Source organism: Nomascus leucogenys, chromosome 19 (genome assembly GCF_006542625.1).
Source record: "Nomascus leucogenys isolate Asia chromosome 19, Asia_NLE_v1, whole genome shotgun sequence".
Taxonomy (NCBI): Eukaryota; Metazoa; Chordata; class Mammalia; order Primates; family Hylobatidae; genus Nomascus; species Nomascus leucogenys.
This window is the reverse complement of record NC_044399.1, coordinates 27,109,653-27,133,960: the sequence shown is the minus strand read 5'-3', so window position 1 is coordinate 27,133,960 and position 24,308 is coordinate 27,109,653. Positions and strand designations below refer to the sequence as shown.

General features: G+C 43.2%; 2 protein-coding genes across 7 annotated transcripts in view; both read right to left on the bottom strand.

The window, feature by feature from the left end:
* The window catches only part of ZNF512 (zinc finger protein 512), a 39,477-nt gene extending 34,524 nt beyond the window's left edge, over positions 1-4,953 (bottom strand). For 2 of the 4 annotated variants that reach the window (XM_003270661.3, XM_012497567.2), the window contains exons 1-2: positions 4,622-4,953; positions 4,045-4,103 (exon numbers count right to left, since the gene is read on the bottom strand). In XM_003270661.3, coding sequence (XP_003270709.1) covers positions 4,045-4,103; positions 4,622-4,651 — 89 coding nt within the window. In that variant the 5' untranslated portion in view covers positions 4,652-4,953. The remainder of the gene's footprint in view (positions 1-4,044; positions 4,104-4,621) is intronic. The other 2 variants (XM_003270662.4, XM_012497568.2) reach the window with 1 other exon arrangement.
* Positions 4,954-5,051: 98 nt separating this feature from the next.
* On the bottom strand, positions 5,052-23,693 carry C19H2orf16 (chromosome 19 C2orf16 homolog). Of its 3 annotated transcripts, XM_030799440.1 has the most exons (7): positions 23,083-23,693; positions 22,364-22,418; positions 22,079-22,174; positions 12,082-21,730; positions 10,586-11,331; positions 5,554-9,877; positions 5,052-5,505 (listed from the first exon to the last, which is right to left on the bottom strand). In XM_030799440.1, the coding sequence occupies exons 2-7, from the start codon at positions 22,390-22,392 to the stop codon at positions 5,455-5,457; spliced, it is 14,895 nt and encodes a 4,964-aa protein (XP_030655300.1). In that variant the 5' UTR covers positions 22,393-22,418; positions 23,083-23,693; the 3' UTR covers positions 5,052-5,454. The 3 variants fall into 3 exon arrangements, with proteins under 3 accessions (XP_030655300.1, XP_030655298.1, XP_030655301.1); XM_030799438.1 differs by lacking the exon at positions 23,083-23,693 and having other exon boundaries at positions 22,364-23,025; XM_030799441.1 differs by lacking the exons at positions 12,082-21,730; positions 22,079-22,174; positions 22,364-22,418; positions 23,083-23,693 and having other exon boundaries at positions 5,052-6,216; positions 6,312-11,391.
* Between the last annotated feature and the right edge of the window lie 615 nt (positions 23,694-24,308).

Below are 24,308 nucleotides of genomic sequence, written 5' to 3'. Positions count from 1 at the left end.
GAATTGCTTGAACCTGGGAGGCGGAGGTTGCAGTGAGCCGAGATCGCACCACTGCACTCCAGCCTGGGCAACAAGAGCAAAACTCTGTCTCAAAAAAATAAAATAAAATAAATATGAACAGATGCAAAAAAAAAATAAAAGATTAAAAAAAAGAATACGAACAGATGCTCAACATTATTATTCACATATGATGAATTAAAAACCACAAATTAGGCCAGGTGTGGTAGCTCAAGCCTGTAATCCCAGCACTTTGGGAGGCCAAGGCGGGCAGAGCACTTAAGGTCAGGAGTTCAAGACCAGCCTGGCCAACATGGTGAAATCCCATCTCTACTAAAAATACCAAAATTAGTCAGGCGTGGTGGTGCACACTTGTAATCCCAGCTACTCGGGAGGCTAAGGCAGGAGAATCAGTTGAACCCGGGAGGCAAAGGGTTCGGTGAGCCAGGATCAGGCCACTGCACTCCAGCCTGGGTGACAGAGGGAGACATTGTCTCAAAAAAAGAAAAAAAAAAAAAAACCCATGAATTAAAACCACAGTGAGATACCACTACACACCCATTAAATTAGCTAAAATTGAAAAGACTGACTCTCATACATTGCTGGTAGGAATGCAAAATAATAAAAAATAATAAAAAGCTAAACATACTCCTGCCATATGAATCAACCAACCTAGGATGGTAAATACCATCTTAGATATTTATCAAAAGAAATGAAAGCATTTGTCCACACAAGACTTGTACATGAATGTTCAATGCACTTATTGTTTGACATCCTAAAACTGAAAATAACTCAAATGTCAATCAAGATAGATGGCTAAACAAATTATGGTATCCATAATGGAATTCTACCCAGCAATAAAAACTATTTTTCATCTCAAAATCATTATTCTGAGTGAAAGAAATCATGAAAAAAAATGAGAACATACTGTGTGACTTCATTTATATAAAAGCCTAGAACATGCAAACCACTGTACAGTGGTGCCTGTGGACAGGAGTGGAGGAAGAAATGGCAGAGACATGAACAAACTTTTGAGAGAGATGAAAATGTTTATTATCTTGATTGTGGCAATGGTTTCACGGGTACAGACATACGTCAAAGCTGACCGTAGTGTACGCTTTAAATATGTGCAGTCTATTGTACTCTAATTATACCTCAATAAAGGTATTTTTAAAATTTAATGGATTGGCAGGCCTCTAAGGCCAAAACCTACCATCCCAAACAATGCTAGAAAGACTTGATGGGACAGGCGCAGTGGCTCATGCCTGTAATCCTAGCACTTTGGAAGGCCAAGATGGGTGAACTGCCTGAGTTCAGGAGTTCAACACCAGCCTGGGCAACACGGTGAAACCCGGTCTCTACTAAAATACAAAAACTTAGCAGGGCGCAGCGGTGTGCACCTGTAATCCCAGCTACTCGGGAGGCTGAGGCAGGAGAATTGCTTGAACCCGGGAGGCGGAGGTTGTGGTGAGCCAAGATCATGTCACTGCTCTCCAGCCTAGGCAACAGAGCAAGACTCCATCTCCAATAACAACAACAACAACAACAACAACAAAAAAGACTTGATGGTACCAACAGGCCATTAAGAGCCAAGTCCCATGTAACAACTCTTAGGAAACTCTCCATGTAGGAATTTCTTACTATCAGTGTAGGACTCAGAAATACAGTACCCATATACCCTCTTATGAATAAGCATAAGCATACTGAAAAGGCAATAGTTCATATGATCATAATTAACTCTTGGAGGTTAAATCAAGGTGGTTAGGGAACCCCTCCTCCAGGGATTTAAATTTATTTTTAAAGGACTCAACAAAAACAATTCTCAAGTATTTTACAATATCTACCCATCAACCCCAGGACATTTGATTATTTGTAAAAAACCAGATTAAGCTCAAACTTCCCCTTCCATACATATAACAAGAAAAAGCTTTGTTGTGATACAATGACTATTATAATTGTATTTATTTTATAATTTGTTGCCACCAGTGTGGCAACTCTCAGCTTCTGATCACAAACAAAAAGTTTAGCCTATTTTCAACTCCTTTCTGATCTATCAAAAATTTTTAAGAGCCCCTAGCTCATTCTTCTATGTGCAAATATTTAGATTTCATTAGAAAAGTACTTTAGTTCATCTCGGTATCCTTTGTAAACTTATTTAATTCTATCCAATCTTTAAAAGCTAGTGTTCTCCATGATTTCCTCCTCTACTCTTCTCTGGTCTCACTTCTCACCATTGACTCTCAAATGTCTCAATCTCCTAGGAAGCTAGTTAAAAATAAAGATTTCCACGCCCTAAACCCAATGATTCCAAATCTGGTTAATGGATGGGGGCCTAATAATCTTATTTTTTAACAATTATCTCTAGGTGACCAAAGTACATACTGAGAAACATTGTTCTAACCACTTTAAGTAGAAGAGCTCATTAAAACTCTCAGCTTGTGGAGGAAAACATCATGTTTCCAATTATTTTTTAAAGCTGATGATTCCCAATTCTGTATTTCTGCTCTTCATCTGAAGTCCAAACCTATTTGTTTTTGTTCCAAATGTTGCTCCTCGTTCAGAAATTCCTAGTTTTGTGAATTACTCCAAAATTCACCTGATGGCCAAAGCCAGAAACCCATAGACATCCTATCTTCCTTCCCTTACTCACTTCTCATCATCACCACCTATACATTCCCTATACGTTGTTCCCTACGTATTCCCTATATATTGTTCCCACCATAGGCTGCATGTTCTTTATTCATCTCTTAGGTTATCACAATAACCTCTGAACCAGTTTCCCAGTACCCTTCCAAATCCATCCTTCGTAATGCTGCCAGAGTAGCCTAAGACCAGTATCTGGCTATGTCATTCCCTCATTATCTCTTCCAGGATAAAATCCAAACACTTTAGCATGCCATAACAGGTCCTTCATGGTCTAGCCCCTACTAACCTCTCTAAACGCTCTCCTTGCAATCCCTCATCCTCCATCCCAGACATACAGAACTACTTACTACCCCATTAACTTTTCCCACAGGTTCACATACTGTTCTCTGTTCTAAAAAACCTTTCTCCTTCTCACTAACTGTATGATTCCTCAACTTTCAAGTTTCTACTTAGGAGTGACCTGCTCTGATAATCCTTCCCTTCCAAACTATCACTCCCCTTCCTCAAAGGCTAAATTAAATTCCTACTTTAAAATATTTACTTATTACAATGAACTGTGTTGACCTACTTGCCTATCTCCCCTTCTAGACTGCTAGTTGTTTTTCATGCCTGTATACCTAACCTACTACAGAACTGGCACACAGCAAACATGTAGTAAATGTCACCTGAATGAATGAATCCATTTAATGTCTAGTTAACAAGAGTGTTTTCTTTTGTATTAACCATGGAAAAACTAAGCACCTTCAGTGTACTAAATAATAAACCAGTCTTACAGCCAAGTAGTTTAAAAATACAAGGATTTCTTATGGCCATTTTTATCATCCATCCCAAGTTCATTAACGTATTTATGAGCACGAATTTGATGTCTGGAGAAATATAGAACTACAACTGAGTCTTTGGTTCCATTTTTATTACAATTTGTACTTTTTTTTTGCAAGCTAGGTTTTTCTCCCACACACTAGACTTAGACCTACACTGTCCAATCCGATAGCCACTAGCTACACGTGGCTATTTAAAGTTAGTTAAAATTAAATAAAATTTAAAATTCAATCCCTCAGTCGCACTAGCCATATTTCAAGCGCTCAAAAGCCGTACAGGACTAGTAGCTGTGATACTAGACGGTGCAGATAGTGAACATTTTCGTCACAAGAAGTTCTACTGGACACCGCTGGCCACAAAACCACAAAAGAACCTTAGAAAAACCTCACTTACTTAGCAAATAAAATTTAAAAATCAGTCCCTCAGTTGCACCAGGCACATTTCATCTGCTCAAAATCCACACAGGGTTAGTGGCTATGATACTGGACAATGCAGATACAGAACATTTTCATCACAGGAAGAAGTTCTACTGGTCAGCGCTGGTGACACAATCATAAAAGGACCTTAGAAAACCTCACTTACTTCTTAGCTCCCACGATCCTCGTGCTCCTCTGCTGCTTAAAGGTTGTGGGTCCCGAAGTCTAGCAAATCACAAGCACACGAGTGAGTGCTAGGGACCTCTGAACCTCGACCACAAAAACACGAATTCCCCTATGCCCAGAAGAAATGAAGTTCTCCCGGGGCAACCACCTCAAACACAAGAAGGCAACATCTTTTAGGAAAAATATGCTGTCCTATCTTCCAGCAGTGCAAAGGCGGGTAACAATACCAGAGCCTTCGTCTTCCCCCATTCTCAAAGCCCTGTCCCAGGCTCTAAAAGGGAGGCCAAAAGAAAAGACAACGGATATGAGAGACATTGGGGATGTAAAAGGAATAGAAACTAATGGCAATGTGGCGAGGAATTAAATCCAAGGAGGTGGGGAACAGGCAGCAGAACGTGGGTAAAGAAAAAGGGGACAGGTGATCTGATCTAGAAGGGTGGGGCCTACGATGGCCTCTGATAAAACCAACTCTGAGCATGGGACAAAAGCGAGGGACCGCGTGTTCCGGGCTCGACAGCGCTATCTCTAAAGCATAACGGTCAAACCAAGAAACTCACGGCGGGTACAGCACCGAGTCTGGAAGACATCACTCCCTCTCCACGCCTAACAATTTCACCCAAGGGCTCCGGCCAGACCAACGCCACTTCCGCTCTCCTCTCCTCTCCTCTCCCGGATGTAGGCTCGGCTCCGCCTAGCCCTCTTCTGAACTTCTACTTCCGCCTAGCAGCTTCCGAGGGGGCTGCGGCCGGAGCGAGTCACGTGACGAGTCACCCTCCGATTCCTCTGAGACCCCGCCCCACTGGGATCGCGTCGCGGGACCCGGGAACCTATGGGTGGGGTCTGGAGTGAAGGGGCGGAGCTTGGAGCCTCGGCCGGGCCTCAAAACCTCCGGCTCTCATTCCGAACCTTTGCACAACTCCTCGTGTCCCTCCAGCCTGCCTTCCCCATCCACCCGCCCAGTGGTCTCAGTCCAGATGCACAGGGAGATCATTTACTGCCCCTTTATTGATCTTAGAGAAATTACAGACCCAGTCTCACACGCCTCCCCCCGGTAGAAAGAAATGGAAGCCTTTCCACGCTGGGGGCGCAGGAATTGGAGGCAGTGGCTGAGCAGGAAAGAAGCTTGGAAAGGGCAGCACGATGAAGACTTAGGACAATGAATAATAGGGGCAGATCTCGCCTAATCGAGTAGCTTCAGGCCTCCACACTTGCCCTGCTTTGGGATTTTTATGTGTGGTCCCGAGGAGACTTGTTTGATTCTTGAAATCTCTAGACAAACTATGGCTGGGCCTCTCTCCAGGGGAACTGTACTTGAGTCCCTCCTTAAGGGGACTGTGTCGGCTTCTCTCAGAGGGACTGCGATGGTTCCTCCCAGAGGGCCTCCCTGGCCTCATCTCAGAGGGACTGTGACGGGTTCTCTCACAGGAACTGCGATGGCTCCACTCAGAGGGCCTCCCTTGCCTCATCCCAGAGGGACTGCGATGGCTCCTCTCAGAGGGACTGTGACAGGTTTTCCCAGAGGAACTGCGTCCTCTCCTCTCAGAAGGACTGCAACGGCTTCTTTCCAAGGGACTGAGGTGGCTCTTCTCTGAGGGACTGTGACTTCTCTCAGAAATCCTACGATGGCTCCTCTCAAAGGACCAGTGAGATCTCCTCTCAGAGGGACTGCGATGGCTCCTCTCTGAGAGACTGTGACGGCTCCTCTCAGAGAGACTGTGATGGCTCCTCTCCAAGGAACTGCGATGTCTTCTCTCAGAGGGACTGCGATGGCTTCTCTCAGAGGAACTGAGATGTCTTCTCTCAGAGGGACTGCGATGTCTTCTCTCAGAGGGACTGCGATGTCTTCTCTCAGAGGAACTGCGATGTCTTCTCTCAGAGGAACTGAGATGTCTTCTCTCAGAGGGACTGCGATGTCTTCTCTCAGAGGGACTGTGATGTCTTCTGTCATAGGAAATGCGATGTCTTCTCTCAGAGGGACTGTGATGGCTTCTCTCTGAGGGACTGTGATGTCTTCTCTCGGAGGGACCGCGATGGCTCCTCTGAGCGGGACTGCGATGGCTTCTGTCAGAGGGCCTGCGATGTCTTCTCTCAGAGGGACTGGGACGGCTCCTCTGAGAGGGACTGCGATGTCTTCTCTCAGAGGGACTGCGATGTCTTCTCTCAGAGGGACTGCGACGTCTTCTCTCAGAGGGACTGCGATGGCTTTCTCTGAGGGACTGCGATGTCTTCTCTCAGAGGGACTGCGATGGCTTGTCTCTGAGGGACTGCGATGGCTTTTCTCTGAGGGACTGTGATGTCTTATCTCAGAGGGACCGTGATGGCTCCTCTCAGAGGGACTGCGATGGCTTTTCTCTGAGGGACTGTGATGTCTTATCTCAGAGGGACTGTGATGGCTCCTCTGAGAGGGACTGCGATGGCTTCTCTGGGAGGGACTGCGAAGGCCCCTTTCAGAGAGACTGTGACAGCTCCTCTCGGGGGGACTGCAGTGATTTCTCTGAGACGGACTGTGACAGCTTCTCTCAGAGGGACTGGAATGGTTTTTCCTAGAGGGACTGCGGTGTCTCCTCTGAAAGGGACTGTGATGTCTTCTCTCCAAGGAACGGCGTTGGCTTCTCTCAGAGGGACTGCGATGGTTTCTCCAAGAGGGGTTATGACGGGTTCTCTCGGAAGGACTGCGTGGGCTTCTCTCCCTATAGAAGCTGGGGTGGTTATGCTCCTTGTGTGTGAGTTTCTCTTTAAGATGTCGGTACCAGGTTCTCTTCACAGGGGAACCAGGTAGGATTCTTCCTCGGGCCTGAACTCTGGTTCCTGGTGTGGACAAGTTCTTAGACTCCTGGCTGAAGGTTTCATTTCTATAGAAGTTTTTCTTTGATCTGCTACTACTGTCCTTTTGAACAGTTCCCAGAGGCTGCCCCACCGAGGCAGTTTGGAAAGCAATACCACTTTGGGAATCTGTGGGCTTGGGCAGTCGAAGAGGTCTGGGTTGGAAAGAGTGAGCTCTTCTTGGCTGTTGAGCTGATCTGCACTGGCCCATTCCTCCCCACAATATGTCCTCCTGCTTAATGGTTGAGCTTGCTGGCATTAGCTTGTCAGCTGACCTCTTGTCTCTTTTGATACTGCTTGGTAAGCAATAGTCCCTGGCATTTTGTTTTGGATAATAGTTTTTGCTTGCCCACAAATTGTCTGGCCTTGTCCTGTCCACAGGCTTCCGCCCAACAAAAGCTATAACTCTGTGTGCTGTTTGGAATGCCTGCTTTAGGCTCTGAAAAAGCAGTTGCATGAACTTGGGTTGGGAAGGTTTCTTAGGTTGTCTTTTTAAAGAGGCAGTACTTGTCTGAGTTGCTCCAATCCTCTTCCTTCTTAAATGGGCTGATAATTCCCTAGAGGGACTCTCTATTGTGGTTCTACTGTTTGTGTAGAACTTTCTGTGTTTTCTAAGTCCTTTGGTGATTCTCTTCATTGGATATTTTGAATCAGAGATCTTTTTGGTTCTCACTTTAGCCCGTTTTTCATTCTGAGTGCTTTCAGAGTCACTCTCTGGTAGGTTGTGAACTTGAGTGAATTCATAGTGCCCAGGTGCTCTAGTTTTTGTCTTTTCTACTAGGTCAGGGCTGCTGCGTTGTCCTCGCCTGATGCAGACTTGTACAGGAGCAGGGGACTGGGAAGGCCCAGACTGCAAATCTATTGTGGAAGTAGGACTCTTGGAAGCTTGAGTATAGATTTTAGCTTTCCTTTGTGATGGTGATATAGGGCTTCTCCGTATGATGGGTCTATCTCTTTCACGATACTTTGAGATTTGGGGTTTTTTCCCAATTCTCAGCCTAAAGCCAAGATGCAACCGAATCTCACCATGGCCTTCAGGAGTGCGTACAAGGTGGAGCTGTGGATAGATAAGAAGATAAGGCCCCGAAGTGGTCTGTAATTTATGATGGCAGTTAAGTCCTGAACATCGGCCACACTGTAGGCAGATAGGGTATTGTAGGACTAGACCTGAAGCTAGAGGTGGAGGCACATCGGGGGGTATTTGACTCCTTAAGAGTTTTGCTGCTATTTTTAGCTGCAGATCTTGTAGCAACTGGAACTGTTCTGAGAAGTCAGTCTTAGCCTGGGAAAGATAATTTGGCTTGATGGAGTGTTGGGACTCAGAAATCCTTGTCTGGGAATCCCTCTGTGAGTCCTCACTTTCTTCTATTGGAACAAGATCTTCTCTATCGTAAAATATGCTGAGGGAAGACTCTGACTTTACCAGGACAGGAAGCTGGCCCCCTGCACATGAGACAGGCATATGTTGAATGACTTCTTGGGATATACCACTGAACCTTGAGTTTGTCTTCTTTATTCTCACTCTAGTCCCAGAGTATTGCTGTATTATGGAAGATGTGGAGCCACGTGTCCATATCCTTAAGGCCATTCTTTTCTTATGACCATGATAAAAAGTATGTCTCTGAATATAGTTTTTGACCACGGAAGGCTGAGAAATAGTAACTGGACCCTTCTCTGGCAGGCTCTGGGAAGCTTCCATCAGTTCAGCTGGAATCCCAAATAAATTCTGAATAGATTGACAGGTATCTGCAGTGGCTCCTTCTGCTAAAGATGTTTGAGAACAAAGCTTCCTTTCCATAGTGGTCCCTAAATTATTCCCCAGCATTAGCATAGTGGAGAGATATTTTCTTGGTAGTCGCTGCCTCCAGGCATGACTCTCCCAGACATTGTGTTGTCTGCCCAGGAAAGACTTGATGAGACCTTTTTGAACCCCTGATTCTGCCTGGAATGTCCTAGATAGTGATCTCCAGCTTTGTGGTAGATGTCTCTGAAGTGAGTTCTCTAGCTCCTCCATTTGCTTCCTCTTAGTTGTCTCTTTAGATATGACATCCACTCCTAGAATCTCAGGACATGGGTTTTCCACAATGTTAGCTGTCTTATCAGAGCTTTGATTATGAAGGGCCAAGGGAAAAGTTAAAGATTGTATCATAGTAGGGTCTATATAGGTCTCTTCAGGCTGCAAAATATCTGTCCCAGGGTTTTTTGTATCCAAAGCTCTGGATACTTCCTGTATCCCAGAATCCCAAAGTCCTCCTAATTCAGATGCTGTTCTGACAGAGCTTGAAATGAATGTGGTTGAAGAGTTTTGTAGGAAACTAGAGAAGTCAGTCCCTACTTGTAACTCTTCTGATGTTAACTTCTGACAGTCCCTATTCTGACACACCTGTCCTAGATTCAAATCCTCAGTTTCCATAACTTTAGGAGGCTCTGTTTTTATCACTGTAGATTCCACAGCTTGAAGCCCTTGTTTATGAGTCAATATTGTATGTTCCTCAAATGGAGATGTTTGCGGTGAGGTTAATTCTTCAGATTTCACTTGAATATGTGGCCTTGGAGTTAATTCTGCAGGTACTATCAGTTCTTGAAGATGCAGCCTTGGAAGTAAATCCACACAATTTATTGCTTCAATTCCTGATTCTAGGGCTACTCCTATTGGTTCTACGACCTGAGGAATTGGTCCTGGTGCTAACTCCTCAGATTTTACGATTTGAAGGGATGGCCCTGGGATTAATGTAGTTTTTACAATTTGAAACCCTGTCAACTCCACTGTTTCCAAAATCTGGTGTTTTGGCTTTGTGATTAATTTCGTAGATTTCACATCTTGCAAACATGGCCCTGAGTGGTGCTCTGAAGGTCTCACATGTTGCAGTTTTGGAGTCAACTCAATATATTCTACCATTTGAGGGGTTGGCCTTGGTATTGCCACAGACTTTACAATTTGAAATGGTGGTCCAGGGGTCACTATCACAGATTGAACAACTTTTGGGACATCTACGAGGATTATCTCTTCAGATTGAGCAACTTGAAGCTGTGTCCTTGCAGATTCTGTGACTTGATCTAGTGGCTCTGGACTAATCCTCATAAATTCTACAATTCGACCCAGTGGTCCTGGGGTTGTCCCTGTAGATTTCATACTTTGATTCTTTGACTTTGTTAGCCCCATTGATACCTCCCTGTGCTGCTGTGCCTCAGAGGTGAGCTCTACAGATTCTTCATGTCCTATAACTTGACTTGTTTGTTTCAGGGGCACCTCTAAAGATTCCTCCCTTTGTAGCCATTGCTTACAGGTCAGATTTACAGATTCTGGGACTTGATGTCCTAACCCTAATATTATCCCTGGAGATCCCACATGATGCTGTGGTTTGGGGGTTAATTGCAAAGTTTTCTCTACCTGCACTCCTGACTTAGAAGTCAATTCCACAGATTCAGGAACTCGATGTCCTAACCCAGGTGTCATCCCTGAAGCAGAATCTGGGACGTGATGTAATGACTTTGGAATCAATACCACAGATTCTTCCCTTTGCAGTCTTTTCTCAGAGATCACCTCCACACATTCTAAGTTTTGAGGACACAGCCTTGGGGATCTCTCTGCAAATCCAGTGGCTTGACTTGTTGGCTTTGGGGTCATTCCAAATAATTCATTTGCTTGTATCCTTGCCTCAGCGGTCAACCCCATAGCTTCTGTAAAGTAATGCTTGAGTTCCGGGGTAATCCCTTCATATTCCACAGTTTGCTGTAGTGGCTTCATATATAACTCCCCCAAATCCTTAACTTGGGGCCGTGGCCAAGAGAGCAATTCCATAGTTTCTAGGATTTGGTAGCTTTTCTCTGGAGTTAATCCTAAGAATTTTGAGCCTTGATCCCTTACCACTGGAGTCAGATCAACAAATTTTGGTACCTGAAGATCTGGCTGCAGCAGCATCCCTAAGGATTCCATGGCTCTACCTGTTAGCTTTGGGGTCAACCGCACAGATTTCTCTACAGTATCTATGCCTTTATGTGCCAATCCTTGTGCCATTTCTGAAGATTCTGTGGTGTGATAAATTGGTATTGAAATCAAATTTGCAGATTTAGGGACTTGATACTTTGGCTGTGGGATCATCTCTGCATATTTTGCAAACTGATGCCCTGGTCTAGGGATTATTTCAGAGGATTCCATGATTTGATAATTTGTTATTGGAGTTTGCTCCCCATAGTTCATTCTTTGAAGCAGTGACCCTGGTGCTAATTCCACAGATTTTGTAGTTTGCTGCAGGGACACTGAAGATAATTTCACATGTTCTACGCTTTGCAACTTTGGCTCTAGAGTAAACTCCAAAGATTTCACACCTTGTTGCTGTGATTCTGGAGACAAATTTGAAAATCTGACACTAGTCAACAGTGGTCCTGATGGGAACTTCCTAGTTGGCTCTGGTGCCAACATCATTGATTTCACATTTTGCCATCCTGAAGTCAACTCTTGATAATTTATACCTTGCTGTTGGGCCCCTGGTGTCAGCTCCATAGGTTTTACATCCTGAAAGCATGGCTTCGATGCAAAGGCCACAGATTTAACGCATTGTGACCCAAAACATGATGTCAACCCTGAAGAATTTACACTTTGAGGTTGTGGCCATAGAGTTGACTTCACAGATTTCACATCTTGAGAACATGGCTCTGGTACAAATACCACAGATCTCACATTATGTTGCCTGAGGTGTGAATGCAACTCCTCAGAATTCATACCTTGAGGATACAGTTCTGGTTTTAACTCCACAGATTTCACTTTTTGAAAACATGGCTCTAATGTAAATACCTCACATTTTATGTCTGGCAGCTCACAGGCTGAAATCATTTTTGCAGAATTTGCATCATAAAGCAATGGCTGTTTATTTATCTCCACAGACTTTACATCTTTAAGCAGTGGCTCTGGTAAAAATACCTCAGATTTCATACCATTTATCTGAGGACCCAAAGTGAACACAGGTAGCATGACTTGCTGTGAGCCAAGGTGCGTCTCCAAAAATTGGACTCTTTGAAACTTAGTCCCTGGAGTTAACTCAGAAGATTTCGTACCTTGCAAGTGTGGTCCAGGATTCAACAGAACAGATTTTGTACTTTGAGATTCTGACCCAGGGTTTAGTTCAAAGGGTTTCATGCCTTGTATCTGTGGCACTGGATTAAAGTTGATAGAATTTATGCATTGAAATTTTGACTCTGAATTCAACTCAGAAGAATTCATACCTTGCAGCTGTGGGCCAGAGTTGAACTCCTTTGGTGTTATATCTTGAAATTTTGTCCCTGGAGTCAGTTCACATTTTACATCTTGTAAATGTTGCGCAGAGTTGAACACAACAGATTTTATACCTTGAAGCTCTGGCCCTGGATGCAACTCAGAAAATTTCATATCTTGAAATTTTGTCCCTGATTTTACACCCTGCAAGTGTGGTGCAAGTTTGCACTCCATAGAATCTATACATTGCAATTTTAGCCCTCGATTCAACTCAGAAGAATTCACATACTGCACCTGTGGCCCAGGGTTGCATTCCATAGGTGCTGCACGTAGAAACTTTGACCCTGGAGTCAATTCAGATTTTAAACCTTGCAAATGTGGTATAGGGTTGAACATCATAGGTGTCTCACTTTGAATTTCTGTCCCTGGGTTCAATTCAGAACACTTCATACCTTGAAGTTTTGAAACTGGAGTTAATTCAGGCGATTTCATACCTTGTAAATACGGCCCTGGGTTGCACCCAATAGAATTTAAACACTGAGCTTTTGGCTGTGGAATGAATGCAGAATTCACACCTTGCAAATGTGGCCCCGGGCTGCACCCAATAGAATTTACACACGGAAGTGGTGGCTCTGGAATGGATGCAGAAGAATTCACGCCTTGCAAATTTGACCCAGGGTTGCACCCACTAGAATTTACACACTGAAGTTTGGGGCCTCGAATGGATGCAGAAAAATTCGCACTTTGTGGATGTGGCCCAGAATTATACTCAATAGAATTTACACACTGAAGTGGTGGCTCTGGAATAGATGCAGAAGAATTCACATCTTGCAAATGTGGCCCAGGGATGCACCCATTAGAACTTATACACTGAAGTTTAGGTGCTGGAATGGATGCAGAATTTACACCTTGCAAAGGTAGCCCACGGTTGCACCCAGTAGAATTTACACACTGATGTGGTGGCTCTGGAATGGATACAGAAGAATTCACATCTTGCAAATGTGGTCCAAGGCAGAACACCTTAGATTTTATACCTTGAAGCTCAGGCCCAGGATTCAACTTGGCAGATTTTATTCCTTGCAACTGTGGTCCAGGGTTGAAATCTAAAGATTGTGTACCTTGAAGCCTTGTTCCTAGGCACAAATCAGAAGATTTCACACCTTGCAGCTGTTGCTGAAGATTGAATTTCATAGATTTTACATCTTGAAGCTTTGTCCCTGTGCATAATTCTGAAGATTTTCTATGTCGCAGATGTGGCTCAGGATTGAACACCATAAATTTTACACTTTGAAGGTCTGGCCATGGATTCAATTTATGAGATTTATTATCTTGCTGCTGCTTTTCAGCATTGAACTCGGAAGGTGCCACACTATGAATCTTTGATTCCAAGGCCAACTTAGAGAGTTTTGCAACCTGCAATTCTGGGTCATGGTTGCCTTCTGTAGAGTTCACTGTCTGAGGCTTTATCAACCCAGATTTCATATCTTCCAACTTTGCCCCAGGATTGAATTCTACAGATTTCACACCTTGAGGGTGTATCCCTGGTGTTAACATAGATAATTTTCTATCTTGTAACTGTGAAGTTGAGTTTAACCCCAAAGATGTCCTATCCTGTACCTTTGTACCTATAGTCAATTCAGAAGATTTCACATCTTGCTGCATTGGCCTAGGCATGAGCACAGATTTCACTTTTTGAAGCTTTGTTGCTGGGATCACTTCAGAAGATTTCATACCTTGCAAGTGTGATCCAGAACTGAACTCCATAGATTTTACATCTTGAAGCTCTGTCCCCATGATTGAGTTAGAATATTTTGTATCTTGCCACTGTGGGCCTGAGTTGAACTCCACAGATTCCCCACCTTGAAGCTTTGTCTCTGGTGTTAACTCAGATGTCACACCTTGTAACTTTGGACCATGGTGGAATTGTACAGATTTTACATCTTGATGGTTTGTTCCCTGAATCAACTCAGAAGATTCTTCACTTTGTATCTGTTGTCCAGAATTGAAATCCATTGATTTCATACTTTGAAGCTTTGTCCCTGAGGTTACCTCAGAAGATTTTATACCTTGAAAGTGTTGTCCAGAACTGAACTTCATAGATTTTACATCTTGAAGCTTTATACCCACGATCAAATCAGAAGATTTTATATCTTGTAACTGTGGGCCTGATTCCAGCTCTACAGATTTTGTACCTGGAAACTTCCTCCCCAGGGTCAAATCAGATTTCTCACTTTGTAACTCTGGACTGGGTTTGGATTCTACTGATTTCACACCCTGAAGCTTTCCCCCTGGAATCACTTCAGAAGATTTCACACTCTGTAAGTGTGGTCCAGAACTGAAATCCATAGATTTCATGTCTTGAAGCTTTATACCCATGATCAACCTAGAAGATTTCAAATCTTGCAACCATGGGCCTGAGTTGCATTCTATTAATTTCACTTCTTGAAGCTTCGTCTTCAGTATGGACTCCGAAGATTTCACTCCTTGCAACTGTGGCCCAGGTTTGAAGTCTGTAGATTTGACACCTTGAATCTTGGTCCTTGTGGTCAAATCAGAATATGGGATATCTTTCAATTGTGAACTGGGGTTTAACTCTATAACCTTCATGTCTTGGGACTTTGTCTTAGGGTTCAACTTAAAAGATTTGACACATTGCCATTGTGGCCGAGAGTTGAACTCCTCAGATTTCATACCTGGAAGTTTTGTCTGATGAGCCAATTTAGATGATTTCATGCTTTTCAAGTGTAGTAAGAAGTTCAGCGCTACAGTTTTATCACTTTGTAATGGTAGCTCTTGGCTTAATACTCCAGATTTCACCCCTGAAAACTGTGGCGCTTGTGTAAATGCTGGAGACTTCACATCTTGCAGCTGTGTTCCTGGGCATGCCTCCAAGGGTTTCACTTTGTGCAGCTGTGGTCTTGGGGTCAACTCAGAAGATTTCACATCTTGCGAATGAAGCCCAGGTTTGAATGCCATAGATTTTATATCACAGAGCTTTGATGTTGAAATTGGGCCACATGATTTCACACTTGTCAACTGTAGCCCAGATTTCAAATCAATAGGTTCGAGCCCTGGCAACTGATGTTCCTGGAGTGATGTCAAAGGTTGTATACTTTGGAGCTTTGGCCTTGGAGTCAACACAGATGACTTCACATCTCTTAATTGTACTGAAGGTTTCAATTCTACAGTTGTGACAACTTGAGATTGTGAACCACATTTTAGCACAGATTTCACACCTTGGAACTCAGGTCCTGGTATCCACTGCACAGAGTTCACACTTCCAAGCTGTGAGTCTTGGTTTGACTCCATATCTTTTACACCTTGAAGCTGTGGCTCTGAGGTTGACACCAGAATTTTCCCTTTCTGCAACTGTGGTCCTTGGGACATCTTAGGAGTTTTCACACATTGCAACTGTGGCCCAAAGTTAAACTCCACAGGTTTTGCACCTTGAAGTTTTGCCCCTAGAGTCAATTCAGATGATTTTACACCTCCCGACTCTGTGGAGGATTTCAACTCTGCAGGCTTGACACCTCGAGATTGTGAACCAAGATTCAACCCTACAGTTTTTACACCTTGGAACTCAGGTCCTGATATCCACTGCACAGATTTTGCACTTCCAAGCTGTGAGTCTTGGTTTAACTCCACAGTTTTCACACCTTGAAAATATGGCTCTGAGGTCGATGCTGGAATTTTCCCTTTTTGCAGCTGTGGTCCTTGGGACAACTCAGGAGCTTTCACAAAGTGCAACTGTGACCCAAGGTTAAACTCCATAGATGTTACACTTTGAAATTTTGGCCCTAGAGTCAGTTGAGATGACTTTACACCTCCTGACGCTATGGAAGATTTCGACTGTCCAGGTTTGACACCTTGAGATTGTGAACCAAGAGTTAACCCTATAGTTTTTACACCTTGGAACTCAGGTCCTGGTATCCACTGCACAGATTTCACACTTTTAAGCTGTGAGTCTTGGTTTAACTCCACAGTTTTCACACCTTGAAGCTGTGGCTCTGAGGTTGATGCTGGCATTTTCCCCTTTTGCAGCTGTGGTCCTGAAGACAACTCAGAGGTTTTTACACACTGCAACTGTGGCCCACGGTTAAACTCCATAAGTTTTGCACCTTGACGTTTTGGCTCTAGAACCAATTTAGATGCTATCATATCTCCCAACTGTATGGAAAGTTTCAATTCTGCAGGTTTGACACTTTGAGATTGTGACCCAAGATTTAACCCTACAGATTTTACACCTTGGAACTCAGGTCTTGTTATCCACTGAACAGATTTCATTCTTCCAAGCTCTAGCTCTTTGTTTAACTCCACAGTTTTCACACTTTGAACCTGTGGCTCTACAGTTGAGCCCAGGGGTTTCACTTGGTGCAACTGTGGTCCTGGGGTCAACTTGGGAGATTTCGTACTTTGCAACTGTGGTTCATGTTTGAACTCTTTAGCTTTTACATCTTGCATATTTGATTCTGGAGTCAATTCAGATGATTTTATACCTTTCAACTGTAGGTAAGACTTGAGGTCTACAGATTTTATACCTTCAGATTTTGGCTCTGGAATTAACTCCAAAGACATTACACCTTCTGACTCAGACCCTTTCTTTACTTGCTCAAAATTCACACATTGCTGCTCTTGTGAGTTTACAGATATCTGACCATCCTGTTCAGGGTCAAGGGTTAAATCCACAGGTTCCATCCCTTGAAACTGTTGCTTTAGGGCTAAATCCACAGATTTTACTTCTTCAAACTCTTCTCCTCTGGTTACATTCACAAATTTTACTGCCTGCCTCTTTTGCCATGGGGTCAACTTTACAGGTTTTACACATTGCAGATGTGGATCTTGAGTCTCCTTTATAGATTTTAAACTTCGAAGTTTTAAACATGGAGTAATCTCCACAAATTTCATATCTTGCATTTGTGGGACTGAAGTCAGTTCTTCAGGTTTCACACTTTGTAGCTGAGGCCTTTGAAGCATCTCCATAGATTTAACCCCTTGAAGCAATGGCCCTGGTGCAAAAGCCATAGACTTCTCACCTTGCATCTTTAGCCCAAGGTTTAATTTCGCAGCTTTCATATCTTGCAGCTGTGTACCTAGGACCAACTCCTCAGTTTTTAAATCTTGAATTCTTGAACATGGAGTCAACTCCACAGATTTTACACCTTGAAGCTCGGAATCAGGGGTGAATTCCACAGATCTGACATCTTCTGTCTGTGACCCTAAGGTTATCGCCACAGATTTCCCACCTTCTAGCTGTGGACTTGGAGTTATCTCCATAGATTTCATATTTTCCAGGCATGGTCCTGGAGTTAAGGTCACAGATTTCGTATCTTCCAGCTGCGATCCTGAAGTCAGCAACTCAGATTGAAGCTTTGAGCCCGGGGTTACCTCCTCAAGTTTTACACCTCCTGCCTGTGGGATTAACGTCATAGATTTGACATCTTCCAATTCTGGCTCTGGCGTTAACTGCATAGTTTTCACATCTCCCAAATGTGGCCCTGGGATTAATCCCGCAAATGTCATATCTTCTAGCAGTGGCTCTGAGGTTAGCTTTTCAGATCTGAAACCTTGAAGTTTCAAGATTGGGCTCCACTCCACAGGATTTATGTCTTGTAACTGTGGTCTTTGTATCAATTCAGAAGATTTCATACCTTGTAACTGTGGTTGTCTGGTCAACTCAGAATGATTTACACTGGGCAACTGTGGCCCAGGAGTCAACTCCGTGTATTCTGCATCTGGCATTTGTGGCTCTGAGACTAATTTATAGGAAACTTCAGCTTCAAGGCTTGGTTCTTGGTTGCCTGCTACATATTTTACACCTTGAGACAGTGGCTCTGGTACTAACAACTCAGGCTTAACCCCTTCCCCCTCTGGCCCTGGAACCATTGTCACAGGTGGTACCCCTTGCATCTTTGGCCCTGGGGTCATCTCTAAAACTTTTACACATTGTAGCTGTGGCCCTGAGTTTAACTCTAAAGATTTCACACCTTGAGGTTGAGTTCCTGGTACTAAATCAAAAAATTTGACATCTTGTAGCCGCAGCTCTGGGTTAAGCCCTACTTGTTTCATACTTTGAGTTCCTGGAAATATCTTTGCTAATTTGGAATCTTGGAGCCCTAACTCTGGAACTACCTCTACAGAATTCACACTATGAAACACTGATCCTGGAGTTTGATCCCCAGATTTGACACCTTGCAGCTTTGGCCTTGAAGTCAATTCAGAAAATTTGATATCTTGCTGCCATGGCCCTAGGTTTACTTCCTCAGATTTTACACTTTGAAATGGTAGTTCTGAGGTTGATTTCACAGATTTCATGCTGTGAAACTGTGATCCTTCAGTAGAAAGAACAGATTTCATATCTTCAACATGTGGCCTTTGGCTTGACTGCAGAGATGACTCTGGTACAAAACCTAGAGACTTTATATCTTCGAGCTGAGCTCCTGGTGTCAACTGCATATGTTTGAAACTTTGATGCCTTGGCTCTGGGATCAAATCAGAAAATTTGACATCTTGCAAGTATAGTCCTGGGCTTAGTTCCACAAATTTCACATCTTGAGGTTGTGATTCTGGAGTCAGCTGTACAAATTTGACACTTTGATGTGTTGGCTCTGGGATAAAATCTGACAATTTGATGTCCTGAACTGGGGAATCTGAGGTCAATTCATCAGATTTCACACCATAATGTGGGGGTTGTGAGATTAATTCTACAGGTTTTTCGCCTTGAAGAAGTGGTCCTGGAAATATCTTTGAAAATCTGACACTTGGCAATTGTGGCCCTGAGGTCAGTCCAGAAGATTTGACACTTGGCTGAGAGGGGCCTAGATTTAAATCCACAGATTTTACACCTTGGAGCTCTTCCCTCTTAGTCAAATCCTCCAATGGCATACTTTGTAGCAGTAGCTCTGGCATCATCTCCTGAGATTCTACCACTCCTATAGTTGACTGTTGGATTAAATTCACGTATTTCATATCTTGCAACTGTGACTCTAGATCCAACTGCTTAGACTTTTCTCCCTGGAGCTGTGGCCCTGGGGTCAGGTCCATAACATGTGGTTTTGGTTCTGTAATTAACTTTTTAGATCCTATCACTAATGGAGATGACTCACTGGTTAACTCCATAGATTTCAAATTTTGCAGTAGTGGCTCTGATTTCTCATATTGCGTGCCTGGTCCTAGAGTCAACTCCAAAAATCCTGTTTCTGAATGTGGTGGTACTGGGATGACCCCCTGGGTCTTATCAACTTGAGGCAATGCCAACCCCACAGTTTCTTTATATTCTGACATGGGGGGTATCTCTGACAACTCAGTAACTTCTGAACATGGCCCTAGATTGCAGTGAACAAACTTCATATCATGGGGCTGTGGCTCTGTGGTCAACCCCTCTGATTTCACACTTTGCATTTCTGATCCTGGTATCAAATCCAGAGATTCTTTTGTTGTGTGTTGTGATACTGGAGTTTCCCCCATTGCTTTTCCAAGTTGGTGCATTGTCTTAAGAATGTCTTGGAATGATACTGAGCTCATCTCCACAGATTCTGAAGTTTGGCTCAGTGGCCCTGGGGTAGTTCCTAAAGATGGTTGTGTCAACCCAATAGATTTTTCCACTTGGTGACAGGTGTCAGAGGTCAACTTTGCTTCTTTTCCTTGATATCCTGGTCCTGAGATCATCTCTAAAGATTCTGAGGCTTGATGCCATGGGGTCAATCTTTCAGGCTCTGTGGCTTCATGATTTGGTTTGGGGCTCATCTCTGCAGCTTTTACTTCCTTAAATTGTGTCCCTTTGGTCAATTCCCCATATTTCATACCTTGCACCTGTGTCTCAGGAATTAACCTCCTACATTCTACCATTTGAGGAGTTTTCACATCTTCAAGCAATAGTACTGGGGCTACCTTCTCAGATCTGACATCGTGTAACCATGGCTTTGGGGCCAACTCTGCAGATTTTGTATCTTCCGTTGGTGGTCTTAGGGTCAACTCCACAGTGTTGAAACTCTGTGCGTGACTTTGTGACCCTGAGGTTGTGCCCACAGATTCTGTGACTTTATGCTGTGGCCCTGGCATCATTTCCACAGTTTCCATAACTCCATGTTGTGGCCTTAGATTCATCTTTTCTGGTTTTGTGGCTTGATGGTTCAACAATGTGTTCATTTTCACTGACTCTATGACTTGATATCGTGGTGTTGGAGTCATTCCCACTGATTCTATATGTGGATGTGATTTGTTAATCATCCCCATAGAATCCATAACTTGAAGGAGTGCTACAGGAGTTACTTTCTTATTATCTGTGACTTGATTCAGTAATCTTGTGGCCATCCTCTCTGATTCCGTAACTTGGTGCTGAGACCTTGGGGCTGCCTCCATTGATTGAATGACTTGATTTGGTGGTTTGGGGGTTATGCTCACTGTTTCCATGGTTTCCATTGGTTTCACAACTTGACTTGGCAGCTGTGGGAACAAACCTGCAAATTCTGAATGTGATTCTGGGATCATCCCCATTGAATTTATGACCCGAAGTAGTGCCAATGGAGTTACCTTTAGGCTATCTTTGACTTGATATGATAGCCTTGGGGTCAACTCCACATTAGTCACTTGTGTCTTGTGCTGCTGTATCCTTTTTTCTGGAAAACCTATGACCCTCTTCTGTATACTAAGCTCTGGCACGTGTTTTGCATCATTCTTCAGTAAAGGAGTTTCCTCTTGAATTACATTAACTTCTAAACTTCTTGGAGGTAGAGTGCCCATTGATGTAACTAAAGGCTTGGATCCAAGGATTTGGTGGCCACCCCCAGGTTGTAACTGCTTATCTGAGATAATTGACTGTGAAAGTTTTGTTTCTGTGCTATTTGATCTAGATCCCACTCCAGCATTCACATGGAACTGAAATGATGGAAGGTCTGAGGATTTGTTGTTGATATTTTGCTCAGTGTTTTGATAAATGGGCATAGATAACTGAGTTTGGGGTTTCTCTGATTCAGCGACTCCTGCTTGTACTTCAGTTATATAATTCAGCATTGCCCATGATTTCCTCAAAGGTAAAGGTGCTGTTTGTTGCCGCAAAGCAAAAACCTTCTGAGACATATGTCCTTCTAGCTCCCTTCTAACTGAAGGAGAGAGATTGAATGTAGCCCACCTTGGAAGTCGTGGTCTCTCCTTGGAAACAGAATTTGGCTCATGATCTGATGTCAAATGACTCTTGCTCATTCTCTCATCATTTTTTTTCCTTTTTTGTTTGCAGATATTTAGGGGTTCAGAAATGGAGTTGATAAAAGAGCTCTGAGGTTGTAAGGGTGAAAGATCTGCCAAATTCTGAAAAAGTTTTGATTTCTGGGGCTCTGAGAGCTGAAAAGGAGGCAGGGTTGTGCCTTGGTTCCTGAACACAGATGATTGCTTTTTGTGGGAAATAGGTAAACTATGGCTCTGGAATTCCCAAGTTGTTCCTTCAGAACAGACAGGAAGATGAGACAGACTGGAGTCACTGCATGATGAACTAAAGGAGATGCTGTGGTCAGTAGAATGTTTTGCTTTCTTATAGTCACAACAGCATAGAACAGTCTTCTGAGCCACAAGAACAGTGGTGGTAGAGGAAGAAATCATATCCTGTGATTCAGGCAAATCCTGTTCCATAAGCATTGATCTAAGAAATAAAGAGAAATGTTTCAGTTTGCATTGAAATAGGAAAAGGAAAAATAATGGCCATTTCAAATGCAAAATGTTTTTGGCCTGAAGGAGAATTTGAAAAAAAGAAGTTTCTTTCCCCAACATCAATTACTTATAGAAATAATTTCTCCACCAGGACAAAGGGAGGAAACTGTTCTCATTCCACCCAGAAATGATCCTTCCACCAGTTTGAACCCCGAACTTCCCCCACAGACAAAATGAACTCTCTCTTCTCCCTCTCTCCCTCCCTCCTTCATTCCCTTCCTTCCTTCTTTTTAAAACCTTTACCACCTTCAGTCCCCACCCAGAAACTACATTGCCTGACCTTGTGCTTTCTAGGTATCGGAAGATCCGTTGAAGGCTCCGATCCATTGACCAGAGTATATATTCCTGGGTCCAGCCCACAGGGAGTTCTGAAACACTGGATGCAACAGTGTATGTCAATGTAATTGAAGTTTCATTAAAGTACCAGTAAGGAAAACAATAAGAGAGATTAACTTAGAAAGCAGAAAGCTATCATAGTGAAGGAAGTAAAACAGAGTCCAGGTACTTTACGTCTAACTTTCACAGAATTTATCAGCAGAATAGGCTGAAGACAGGCTTTACTCACCATGTCAGGTTAGCTTCAGTGCAAGCCATTCTGAGGTTTTCTTCCCACTGTGGATCTGGGAGAAGAGGTGAAGAATCTATCAGCCTCATGACTATTGATGATCGTGATCATTTTGTCCAACCCCCTCTTTTTGCAAATAAGGAAACAAAGATGAAGTTATGCCCAAGATCATAAAGCTAATTAGTGGCAGATCTCAGACTTAACCCATCTCAAGACTTTTTAAAAAGCTATACTATGCTGCCTTCATCATACAGTAGATGTAAGCTGTATACATTGGGAAGAATAGGAATAATCATAGTAATAAGCAGTGAGAGTAGGGGAAACAGAGGTCATGATACATATCTTTTTCTCCAAAGGGGTCTATCCAGTATCTATGGTGGGGGGAAAAAGATAGGGAAACTTCCCTCACCAAACTCTTGGTAGTTACCCTTTGTCCATTCTAAATCTCACCAAGTTTCCTTCCCAATACCTTGGGCTTTGCACAAAAGGAGCTGAGGAAAGGAGGCATAAGGAAAGGAACCATGGAAAGAATTATGGAGCCATATACATACATATCTTTAGACATGGAGATGCTAGAAAAAAGAGGCACACTTCTTCCATTTACATCCTCTTTTTCAACCTCCCTCCACCTGCTATTTAAGGCTAGAGTCATAAGGCCAACCCACAATTGGTCTGTTATTAACCTTGAGCTGAAGAGTAAAGGATAGGATCTCTCTGACCTGTCAGTTTCTGGATCTTTTTCAATCTATGCTGCTTTGAAGTCTAGAGAAGCACAAAAAGAAAAAAGAAAATCAGATTATGTTCTAGGTTAGAGACTTTATTGACAGCACTTCTCACCTTTTAGATATCAGATATTGATTCATCTCATATATCAGATATTGATACAGTTGGCATCCATAACCACATGTAAATGCTGTAACAAACATATAAATATCAGGGAATATAGAGGACAGTGGTTAACTTCCTAAGAGAAAAGGGAAGAGAATTATTCAAGAAGTTGCATTTGTACTGGAGTTTAAAGAATCAGCACAAGACTTTTAGGTGAAGAAAGAGTATTTCAGGCAAGTGGGAACATCACTGAGATCAGCATGTCATGATTGTCAGGTGCACTTTTGCTAAGTAGTGGGAGATGCTAGGCTGACAAGTAGATGGAAGCCAGGTTATGCCTAATGGTAGAATTTTAATTTTATTCTGTAGTTGGAAAACTTCTGGGATTTTTTCAAAGTGCTCCAAGTCATTTTAAAGGCAGTAATGACATTTGTTACAATTTCAAATAAAACAATTTTTTTTTTTTGAGATGGAGTCTCACTCTGTCGCCCAGGCTGGAGTGCAGTGGCGCCATCTCGGCTCACTGCAACCTCTGCCTCCTGGGTTCAAGTGATTCTCCTTCCTCAGCCTCCTGAGTATCTGAGCCACCATGCCTGACTAATTCTTGTATTTTTAGTAGAGACAGGGTTTTGCCACGTTGGCCGGGCTGGTCTCACACCCCTGACCTCAGGTGATCCGCCCACCTCGGCCTCCCAATGTGCTAGGATTACAGGTGTGAGCCACTGCACCCAGCCCAGCGTCCTTTTAAATGCCAAATTAAGCTCCTCAAAAAAGAGTAAGGCAAATCCTTACACACCAAAATTAAGGAGAAAACTGAAAAACATGAGTAGAAAATCATCTGATACTTCAATGCCCTACATCATTTGTAGCGTCAGTCAGAAGGGATTTGGGTTAACAACAAGGTAGGAGCAAAAGACAAGGCCCATGTGAAGTGTGTATTTGGAATGGAGACCCTGGGAAAAACCCAGAATTCTCAAAAGTGCTACATGTTTGGTGGAAAAGTGGCTAGGAAAAAATCTGCCCACCACGAGAAAATTTGTACTCTAGGTGGGAAAAAACAAAAAACAAAAAACACTTTCTCTGAGAATTTTAACCATGAGTCTATCCTCATACTGGC